The 10,967-nt window shown below is 41.9% G+C and overlaps 1 protein-coding gene and 1 non-coding gene across 3 annotated transcripts in view; both read right to left on the reverse strand.

Moving 5' to 3' along the window:
• Positions 1-270: 270 nt before the first annotated feature.
• LOC103382067 (inactive rhomboid protein 1-like) overlaps positions 271-10,967 on the reverse strand; it is a 25,952-nt gene continuing 15,255 nt past the window's right edge. The window contains exons 5-20 of one of the 2 annotated variants that reach the window (XM_025057172.1): positions 9,352-9,580; positions 8,541-8,747; positions 7,464-7,586; positions 5,177-5,319; positions 4,813-5,067; positions 4,306-4,417; positions 4,154-4,228; positions 3,784-3,945; positions 3,588-3,688; positions 2,875-2,938; positions 2,664-2,758; positions 2,486-2,561; positions 1,813-1,913; positions 1,560-1,713; positions 1,230-1,453; positions 271-977 (exon numbers count right to left, since the gene is read on the reverse strand). In XM_025057172.1, coding sequence (XP_024912940.1) covers positions 782-977; positions 1,230-1,453; positions 1,560-1,713; positions 1,813-1,913; positions 2,486-2,561; positions 2,664-2,758; positions 2,875-2,938; positions 3,588-3,688; positions 3,784-3,945; positions 4,154-4,228; positions 4,306-4,417; positions 4,813-5,067; positions 5,177-5,319; positions 7,464-7,586; positions 8,541-8,747; positions 9,352-9,580 — 2,317 coding nt within the window. In that variant the 3' untranslated portion in view covers positions 271-781. Of the gene's footprint in view, positions 978-1,229; positions 1,454-1,559; positions 1,714-1,812; positions 1,914-2,485; positions 2,562-2,663; positions 2,759-2,874; positions 2,939-3,587; positions 3,689-3,783; positions 3,946-4,153; positions 4,229-4,305; positions 4,418-4,812; positions 5,068-5,176; positions 5,320-5,521; positions 5,645-6,572; positions 7,252-7,463; positions 7,587-8,540; positions 8,748-9,351; positions 9,581-10,967 lie in introns of those variants that run through there. The other variant, XM_008314722.3, reaches the window with a different exon arrangement.
• trnag-gcc (transfer RNA glycine (anticodon GCC)) lies at positions 2,224-2,295 on the reverse strand. Its single transcript has one exon. It is a non-coding gene; the product is annotated as a tRNA-Gly (tRNA).

Genomic DNA, 10,967 nt, shown 5'->3' on the forward strand with positions numbered 1-10,967 from the left:
ACTGCTAACTCCTTAGCTTATGGCTAACTCAGTTCATTGTATAATAGCTGTTTAGCTTATATTTCTTTATGTAATTTGGTAATTAAAAACAATCTTACTAATACGCATGACTAAAATTATATATGTTTACACACATCCTTTACCAACTTACTTACAAACTTACATGGGTCTAACGACCACTTTCTCAGTCTGTGTTTTATACCTATTGGTGTAACAACTAATGCAATATTAACTTGCACGTTTGGACAGAATAAATAAAATAATCAAAACTATTGTCTTCTTGTGTTTATTGTTAGGTTGCTAAAACGCGACCATTTACAATTACAAAACAACAAACAAAACAAAACACCCAGACAGAAAAGTAATCAACATTCTAATTGTAGGTAAATAAAAACATTTGTGACATAAGTGCAATAAAACATTGTGTTAACAAAAACATGATTTTGTCTGACGGTGAAATTCTGTTCACCAGAATATGTAGCAGTTTTGTATGATTAAGGCATTCTTCCTGAATGGTTAGTTAGACTACTTTGCAGCAGTAACAGTGTGAGATGTTACATTTTGGCCACTAGGAGGCGCTGTTCCGTCACGTAAGGGGAGAATTGGTCCAGCGCTCACAACCAATGACTTTTCACCATTTTCAGTCGAACGTTGTTCGCATGCAGATATTTGCCTGACGGTTTTTATGCATAGGTTTTTTTTCAGTCTGGTGTTCAGACTGGTCCAGTTTGGCTGATTGTTCTTGCAGCATTTATTCAACTTCTCCCCATCCTGCTCAAGGTCAGAGGAGGTGAGCGTTCAGATCATACTTCTCACAGAACTTGTCAGTGATGGGAATGCAGGTGAGGTACTCGCACCAGTCACACTTTATCGGGTAAACGTAGAAGAGAATGGCAAGAGCGACAACCAGAGCAAGGAAGATCAGCGGGAAGACCAAGATCTGGAGCCGCTTACGGAACGTATCAGAATGCCCAAAACTAGAGGAAGGAATAAAGTTTATTGTTATTCTTTTAATTTCACAGCAAGTTTTGAACATAACTTAAATTATTAGTCAGAGAAATATCTAAAAGTTAAATATAAAGCAACGTCAAACTAGCATTAAGCTATTCGATAAATTTGTCCATAATATAATATAATATAATATAATATAATATAATATAATATAATATAATATAATATAATATAATATAATATAATATAATATAATATAATAACGCAAACTTTTCAACCTGATGTATGGCAGGAAGGCAAAGGACAGGAAGAATCCTGACACAAAACCGCAGATGTGGGCAAAATTGTCAATCCACGGAAGCAGACCAAAGGAAAAGAAGAAGATGGAGATGGCCAGCAGCTTGACGAACGCCCACCAAGGTCTCTCCAGGATTTGCCAGCACTGAAACAGTTCCACAAACAGACAGGCCAGGATACCAAACTGACTGCCTGCAGGACCCACCTGAAGAGAACACACAAGAGCCACAGCAATCAGCCCAGTTCCTGTTGGCTGTTTCACAAATTCTGCATAGAGGATAGTTGTAGTGTCTGAGGTGAGAAACCCTAACCTCTGCTCTGTATGGGAGAAAAATGGCCGAAGCCAAGTTGCCAGTGACGCCACTGAGCATGTAGATGATGGAGATCCTCAGCCAACCGGCCAGCTTCTCTATATCCCTCAGCACAGTCATCTGGAATAACACTGACACCAGACAGTGCAGGATCCTGCAGAGACAGAGGAATGGTGTGTGTTAGTTTAACCCCAGGAAGAGAAACGAGACATTTAAGTTTTTTTTAAGATCATTTTGTGATCTGTTCATTCACCCTGCGTGAAGGAAGAGAGAGAGCCACAGTCTGGAGAACTGATCTGGTTTCTCTGGGTTCAGAAAAGGTAGGAGACCACAAACGTCGTCCATACAGGCCACCTGGTGGAGAAAAAATGGAATAGGAAAAGTCAGTCGACATCTGCAAACGACTGCAGGGACATGAACTAAACAGGAGAAAACAATTTAGAAGTTCTATGAAAAAGAAGGTGCATCATTTCATCATTTAAGTCAAGAGTTGTTTCTTATCTTTATTTTTCAGGTGTAAATACACACTGTGTGTACGCCCTCTGTAGCATCCCTCTTGGGCTTGTGCCCAAGACAGCACAAGCCAAGGATGATTCTATCACTCTATGTTTATCAATTTTAACATTTTATTGGACTAAAACTTTAAATGCATTTTTACTATTGCAGGGGGTAGCCAGAATTGAACTGGGGACCTCTTGATCGGCAGTCAAATGCTCTACCACTGAGCCACACCCCCTCTCCTGCACTGAAGACCTTTTGCCATTGATCCGCCTCTATATGCCAGTAGATGTACAAAAAGTTACTACATTTTTGATGAGTTTTACGTTGAAGAAGAAAGCTTAGTAAAAATGTCATCAGTGCTACAGGTGTCACCCAGATTTGAATTCTTGATCTGCAGTCCACTGAGCTCCACCCCCAGTATGTACCTGTGAGCAGAGTGTAGCCTCCTCATGAAAGTGTCCCTGCATGAAGTCGCAGAACTCTCTGGAAGTGATTTCACATCTGAAACACAGAAGCAGGACATTGAACAAACGTTGCCAAAAAAACCCCCAAACATGTTAAATCCATTTCCTTCACTTCTACGTCAGTGTGATGTTTCCTCACCGTCCCTTGGTTCCAATGCAGCAGGGCCGGCCTGTAATTGTGCAGTCGATGTGAGGGAGGTTGGTGTGATTTACGGAGTTGTGTCGTGTACAAACCTGCAGATGATGAACACAGGGATTGTTTTTAACAGAACACATAAATACAACAAGTCCACACTGACACAGGATATCAATCTGTTTGCCTAATCTCTAGTGACTGTAATTTTACTTACTGGCCACTTGGTGATGTCATCAGGCCACTCATGAGGCGTAACAGATGCAGGCTCCAGGCAAATCCTGCAATTTAACACACAATGTAATTAAAGGAAAGGAATCAAAAAGGCGAGGACAGTGTTGGACCAGTCCCCACATGGGGAACAGTAGTTACTGAGTCACTGGGTGTTTCTGGTGACACACGTTTAAGTAGTTGAAATGTTTTTATTTAGAAATCACTCCCAGATCAATTGTTCTACATTTTAATGGCAGAGGATGAAGTGAGTAAAAGTGGACATGTCTGATATGAAGGGATGTACTTGGAACAGTTTGTTTTATGATTACAAAGTGTAGCAGAAGTGATGTAAATTATTCAAAGTTAAAATTGAAACCCGATGATTCTGTTTGGATTTTTCTATTACAGTGGTCCTCTGAGCTGAGGTACACGTACTGGCAGTGGTACTTGAGCCCCCTCTAGTGGTATGAAAGAGAATATGACTTTTTTTTAATCAGCATTAATAGAAGAAGAAGCTTTATTGTCCTTGTACAAATACCTATCCTTAGACAGCAGAGATTTTAGAAGAACTCTTGAAACAAAGAAATTAAAGCTCGGTCCTTAATTGGGTGAAAAAAATCCACTTCAATTTGTGCTTAGCTGAGCTGAGCCTGACAGTGCTTCTCTTTTTCAATGTTAAGGAGCTTCATTTCATGACTGTTAATGGACTGCTGATACCTGGGGTCCTGGTGACACACTGCACCATGTTGTCTTAGTTCACTGTTCAGATGTGGAGCACTGGGATGTTCAGGCCACTTCACCCACACTGCCAGTGTACTCTAAAACAAACAACATCCAGAGTTAATCATGGTTGAAGGCAGGTCCTTGAGAGGTCTCTCTTAGTACTTTGTTAATATTGTGTATTTTTTCTGACCGAACACTCTTCTTGTGACGTCTGCAGGCAGCCGGAGCGATCGTTTCTCACACAGCAGCCGGACTCCCTCTCTTTTGCCCTCTTTTCCTGGATCAGTTTCTGTATTTCTTCGTCCTGACGCATACAGGGGGAAAACTTGGCCCCCAGGTGGATCAGTGCCTCCTATGGAACAGCACCACAGTCCAGCATTAACGAAATCTAAAAAATGCTTGGAGCATTTCAGTAGCAAAACTGCAGTTTAAAAGGACTATAGGTGACCAGCAGGGGGCGACTCGAACATGAAAAATCATGCAGCTATTTTATTGTGGGAAATCACAATTTGTGGGTGAATGTAACAGTTTCATTCATAATAATTAGACAAAATACTCACTGAACTCGGACCAACCCAGAAGTTTTGCTGTTGCACAAACTTAACGTTCTCATAGACGCCTTTGTTCCTCAACACCTAAAGGAGAAAGTTTCCTGATTCACTTAATGCTCCATATTTATAGGGAAATGCACAAACGTTTTATTCTGACCTACAGAATCAACTGTTTCGTGTTGGGAGAAGCCGATGGGAGCGATGCCATAAATGACCACAGCCAGAATGGTGATGAGCAAATGGACAAACGTGATCCAGTATGTGAAGAAAGGCCTGGAGATGACAGGACGCAGCAAAAACACATCATATACTGTAACATATTAAAACCAAATCAAATATCTAAGTCGAGTGGGTTGTAATTATAAATCTAAGATTTCACTATCGATGGAGGACTTGCTAAAAATGAGACACAGACAGAAAAAAAATACAGTAATAAAACTGCTTTTAGCCTTGAGCTTTTAGTCCAAATGCTAGCCAATCATGTTATTTTGGTTTGCAAAATATCCATGAATAAGAAGTCTGCGTCAAAATATTGTAACAGTGAAGTTGGCAGTAAAGAATGCTAAGAGTTAACCAGGATTGTGTGTCACATTTAATCAACATTTCAAAAAATGCCACCTGAAAATGGAATTTTCTTCCAAGTGGCAATAATAAAAAACCACGTTTACCTGTGATCGTCCATGTCTTCAATCTGTCTTTTCACAAAGCTGTCGATCCGTTTACGGTATGACCTGTTAGTGAGACGTCCAACTATCCCCAGGCCGTACGGCCTCTTCTCTCGGGCAAAAAGTCTTTTTACAGGAACCACAATCCGCTGTCCCCGCTGCTGATGGCTGCCGATGCTAACTACTTCCTGTTTCAGTCGCAGTTTAGGTTGGACCAGGGAGCCGTCCTTGGTCTTTCTCCATCCTCGCTCTGAAGGCCTTGAATAAGGAGCAGGACAAACAGACAAAAAGTTGATATGTCTGTATAATGTCAGTATTCTGTTTGGATTTTTTTCAAATACACCAGCATGTGCAAAAATAAACTCACAACATCAGGTGGCTCCTCTCCAGCTCACTCTTATCCAGAGCACTTCCTGTGAGCTCCACCTCATCCACCTCTTTGAAGGCAGCCTCTGATGTGGTTTCAAAAACCTCATCTGCATAGCTGGACAACTCATCCTGCAGGCCGTCCTAAAAAACAAACAATTTTAAAACCAAAATGATGAAATGAAACGATAATGCAGTATTCCTTAGTAATTAAACAGAATAATTACGTTGACAAATCCAGTCTGAATTCATTTTAAATGCTTTGTTTATTAAACAATGTTTTTGTCTAATCTTGAATTATATATATATTTCTAAATATAATAATAATAATCTGTGCTCTGCTCACTCTGGTAAAGAAAGAAGTGTCCAGATCATCAGAGAAGTCCACTGTGTCCTCCTCAAAGAAGCTCGGAAGAATGAAACTCCTTCTGTGTTGGCGTCCTGCGGTGGTCTCCACCAAGGTCCGACCCTGGCACAGCCAAAAACAGAGGCACACATCACCAACTGTTAACATTTATACAAATTTGTTTTACACATTTGTTTGTGCCCAATAAGTAATCAAGCACCAAATTATGCAAACAGCCACATAACTAGAAACTCAAAAACAAATACTTTAAATTGACACCTGGCTTTCTCACCTGGCAACACTGAGTTAAAGTAACGAACGCAGCCTTGTTTAAATTTCACCAAATTTGTGTTGGTGGTTACATTGTGTAGTGGTTATCTCGGCTGCTTACACATCTGCCTTACACACAGAAGGTCCTGCGTTCGAGCCCCAAAGCAACCATATATTTGTAGTAGTTCCCCAGTGTGGGAGCATAAAAGTTCTCCTTTAAAACCAGTTCAAGATCAACATCACAGCTTGTGACATCAGTTTCACTCTGATGTCACGGGATTAACTGTTTTCTGGAATATTCTGTCAACCAGTATCTGAACATTCCCTGCACATATGACCACGGACCATCTGCTGCTGGATGCTCTCACTCTGTGGGCAGGAAGTCTACACACAGAGAGCAGTCTCTGTACAGTAACCTACACTGTACAGCACAGAGGTTTAATCCTCATCAGCCGACCTCATGTTTTACATAACATTCCTACAGACGGACTAGGAGGAAAATCCCATCCCGATTCAAATGTGTGGAAAAGGGATCACATCTGGACGTTGAAGCTGAGGTTTAACAAAAAGGTCTGAGTTAATCTTGGATAATATCAGTATGAATGGAGAGTCAATGGATTTCTGTACTGTAGGGAGTCAAAGCTTGTACATTTCCCAGCCAGCATTAGTTAAAACAAGAACTTCTCTGATAGAAATACACAGCAGCTTAGAAGAGAGTGAAGCAAAAGTTCTGCAAAGCACGGGTTTGGTTCGTCTGAAACATGGAAATAAACCTTGACACCTTCATCAGTGCAGCCGCAGCCTTCAGACTCATGACAGCGACAGACTCCCGTTTTCGCCTCCGCGGCAGACGGTTGAGGGCAGAGCGGGAGCTGGAAAAGGAGCAGAGGGAGGCGGTGCCGGGGGTGATGGGAGTTTGCGGTACACTGAAGCCGTCAACCTCTTCCACCATGCGGAAGGCACGACCCCGAGCCAGGGGGTCTACAATCTGCGCACACAAACACACACACAGACAAACAAACACACACAGACAGACACACAAACATAAAAATTGTAGCTAAGACAGTAGAAAATTCACCTTGTCAGTTATTTTTGTATATTTGGTTTTTGGGGTGTTTTGGATCTTTTCCATGAGAATTAAGACAAATAATAAATCACTATTCAATTACTGCATGCTGTCTTTCTGCTCCATTTTATCGATTGTTTGGCTAATTTATAAGGTTTCCGTGTAAATTGTGGAAATGTAGCCCTGACCATTTCCCACTTAAGTACCAAAAAAAGGCAACAACAGGGGAAACACGAACATGAGTAACCAGGGTTAGACTGATGGGTGAGGAGAGGCAGCTGGGTGTGTTTGACTGTAGAAGTTGGTTTGATGTCAACGTTATTGTTAGTAAACCTTAAGCTTTTATTCCCAACCCTCATCAGTCGAACCCTAAGTGTGAAGCAAAGAGATAATGCAAGCGTCGCAACATTTAGAGAACATTTTAAAACCAAAATGATGAAATGAAACGATAATGCAGTATTCCTTAGTAATTAAACAGAATAATTACGTTGACAAATCCAGTCTGAATTCATTTTAAATGCTTTGTTTATTAAACAATGTTTTTGTCTAATCTTGAATTATATATATATTTCTAAATATAATAATAATAATCTGTGCTCTGCTCACTCTGGTAAAGAAAGAAGTGTCCAGATCATCAGAGAAGTCCACTGTGTCCTCCTCAAAGAAGCTCGGAAGAATGAAACTCCTTCTGTGTTGGCGTCCTGCGGTGGTCTCCACCAAGGTCCGACCCTGGCACAGCCAAAAACAGAGGCACACATCACCAACTGTTAACATTTATACAAATTTGTTTTACACATTTGTTTGTGCCCAATAAGTAATCAAGCACCAAATTATGCAAACAGCCACATAACTAGAAACTCAAAAACAAATACTTTAAATTGACACCTGGCTTTCTCACCTGGCAACACTGAGTTAAAGTAACGAACGCAGCCTTGTTTAAATTTCACCAAATTTGTGTTGGTGGTTACATTGTGTAGTGGTTATCTCGGCTGCTTACACATCTGCCTTACACACAGAAGGTCCTGCGTTCGAGCCCCAAAGCAACCATATATTTGTAGTAGTTCCCCAGTGTGGGAGCATAAAAGTTCTCCTTTAAAACCAGTTCAAGATACTTTTGTTGTTGTTTATTAGACAGAGACATCACAGCTTGTGACATCAGTTTCACTCTGATGTCACGGGATTAACTGTTTTCTGGAATATTCTGTCAACCAGTATCTGAACATTCCCTGCACATATGACCACGGACCATCTGCTGCTGGATGCTCTCACTCTGTGGGCAGGAAGTCTACACACAGAGAGCAGTCTCTGTACAGTAACCTACACTGTACAGCACAGAGGTTTAATCCTCATCAGCCGACCTCATGTTTTACATAACATTCCTACAGACGGACTAGGAGGAAAATCCCATCCCCGATTCAAATGTGTGGAAAAGGGATCACATCTGGACGTTGAAGCTGAGGTTTAACAAAAAGGTCTGAGTTAATCTTGGATAATATCAGTATGAATGGAGAGTCAATGGATTTCTGTACTGTAGGGAGTCAAAGCTTGTACATTTCCCAGCCAGCATTAGTTAAAACAAGAACTTCTCTGATAGAAATACACAGCAGCTTAGAAGAGAGTGAAGCAAAAGTTCTGCAAAGCACGGGTTTGGTTCGTCTGAAACATGGAAATAAACCTTGACACCTTCATCAGTGCAGCCGCAGCCTTCAGACTCATGACAGCGACAGACTCCCGTTTTCGCCTCCGCGGCAGACGGTTGAGGGCAGAGCGGGAGCTGGAAAAGGAGCAGAGGGAGGCGGTGCCGGGGGTGATGGGAGTTTGCGGTACACTGAAGCCGTCAACCTCTTCCACCATGCGGAAGGCACGACCCCGAGCCAGGGGGTCTACAATCTGCGCACACAAACACACACACAGACAAACAAACACACACAGACAGACACACAAACATAAAAATTGTAGCTAAGACAGTAGAAAATTCACCTTGTCAGTTATTTTTGTATATTTGGTTTTTGGGGTGTTTTGGATCTTTTCCATGAGAATTAAGACAAATAATAAATCACTATTCAATTACTGCATGCTGTCTTTCTGCTCCATTTTATCGATTGTTTGGCTAATTTATAAGGTTTCCGTGTAAATTGTGGAAATGTAGCCCTGACCATTTCCCACTTAAGTACCAATCAGACACTGAAGACATGACACATGGGAAAAGGCAACAACAGGGGAAACACGAACATGAGTAACCAGGGTTAGACTGATGGGTGAGGAGAGGCAGCTGGGTGTGTTTGACTGTAGAAGTTGGTTTGATGTCAACGTTATTGTTAGTAAACCTTAAGCTTTTATTCCCAACCCTCATCAGTCGAACCCTAAGTGTGAAGCAAAGAGATAATGCAAGCGTCGCAACATTTAGAGAACAAAGAGGGAGAGAGAAAGAGAGGGAGAGACAGCAAAAAGAAGTGAACCATTTGCCCTGTTTGTGCCCCGGGCTCTGGCCTACCCTCTGCATGCCAAGGTGGTGGTGACTGGGGTGGTGGGAAGGGAGGTAGAGGGGGGGAGGGGTCTCAGTGCTTGCCAGGGAGAGGTTGTCCTGGCTCTGCAGCTCCATTTCCCTCACAGCCAGGGCCTTCAGGCCTCCGTACAGATGGCTGCAGTGCTGCAGGCTCTTCCTCCTCCATCGCTGGCTGCTGTCGCTGTCTTTACTCACTCCAAACCAGTCGGCCGTACCCCTGGAGAGAGGAGGAAGCGGTTGGGGTTAGTGACCTGATTCATGCACGGCGGCAGCTCCAAACCAGAAAACATGGAGAAGACAAAGAGAAGCAAAAGTAACACGGTTATTTTGTTCAATTATTTATACTATGCTGCATGGCCCCAAGATGAATGTTACTATGGTTGGAAACAGTGAGGAAACATGAGGAAATTAAACAGGAGAAGGTCTACTGTAAACACTAATGGATCATTTCACCTGGGAGGTGGGACAAAGACAAACAATCAGACACCAACTGTGCATTAATGACTCCAGTAAAAGGGTGATCACAGAGAGGGTTTTTACCCCAGATGTCCATCATGTGGCAACACAGCCTGGATCTAAAGAGCTGGTGGAATCAAACCTACAACTTTATGCATGGCTAGCAAGAATCCTGCAACTGTGCCAGTCTAAACTCTCTTAGATTCCTAGAATGATGTGACAGAGTAAGGAGCATCTAAAATAAAACTTTAAAGACAATATGTTGAACAGGTTTGCCTCACACATGATATTGTACAAATGCAGGACTGTTAAGTGTTAAACCTAAAAATAAAAATAAAAATTTCCTGAGATCTTAATGTACACATTAAAAAAAAGTTCAGTCGTCAACTCCTGAGTTACTCAGGTCACTTTGGTGATTTTTTGAAAACTGAGTCATTACAAGATGAGCTGATGGAGTGTTTCCTGTAACACTATGCCTGTCTTCTGTGTTCAGGCCGCGCTGAGGAAGCAGATGTTTCTGACTGTTTCTGCAGAGAACAACCTCACGTGTTGTTTGTTTCTGTTTCTCTCATCAGAACTAATTTTCTCTGCCTCCTTCCATTGGCTGTTCAAGCCCAGCTGTGTGGTGACTAATCAGGAGTAGTTGAAGTCCACAGTAAAAAGGAAACTGTTTGGAGAGCAGGACACGGAGTAATAAACACTTGGTCGACTATCATCCAGAGAGACTGCAGCTGGGGAAGCCTTTTAAGGCTGCACACGGGGCAGAGAGGGGCCGGCGTGGAGCCGACTCTTGTCCTTCCAGGGAAAAAGGAAGTCAGATTCCGGTCAGTGCAGGAGGAGAGACAGAGGGACGGAGATCGAACTGGAAGTTTTTGACTTCCTTTAACTAGTTTTTAACTAGTGTGCTCTGTAACGGTGACATCATCAGTAAACATTTGTAAACACACTTGTTTTTCCCAGGTCAGTGATTCAGTTAAATATACTTGATTTCCTGATTTCACCGATTCTTCACAGAACTGTCAAAACATCATTTTGATTAGTTTGTCTTGCCTACAGATCGTCATGAATCCAAAGCTACTTTGTGATTAATCGGAATAAAAACAGTCCTAAATCTTCTATCTGTATTTCTTTGCTTACTTTTAGCTTTT

Source organism: Cynoglossus semilaevis, chromosome 8, assembly GCF_000523025.1.
Source record: "Cynoglossus semilaevis isolate Cse_v1.0 chromosome 8, Cse_v1.0, whole genome shotgun sequence".
NCBI lineage: Eukaryota > Metazoa > Chordata > Actinopteri > Pleuronectiformes > Cynoglossidae > Cynoglossus > Cynoglossus semilaevis.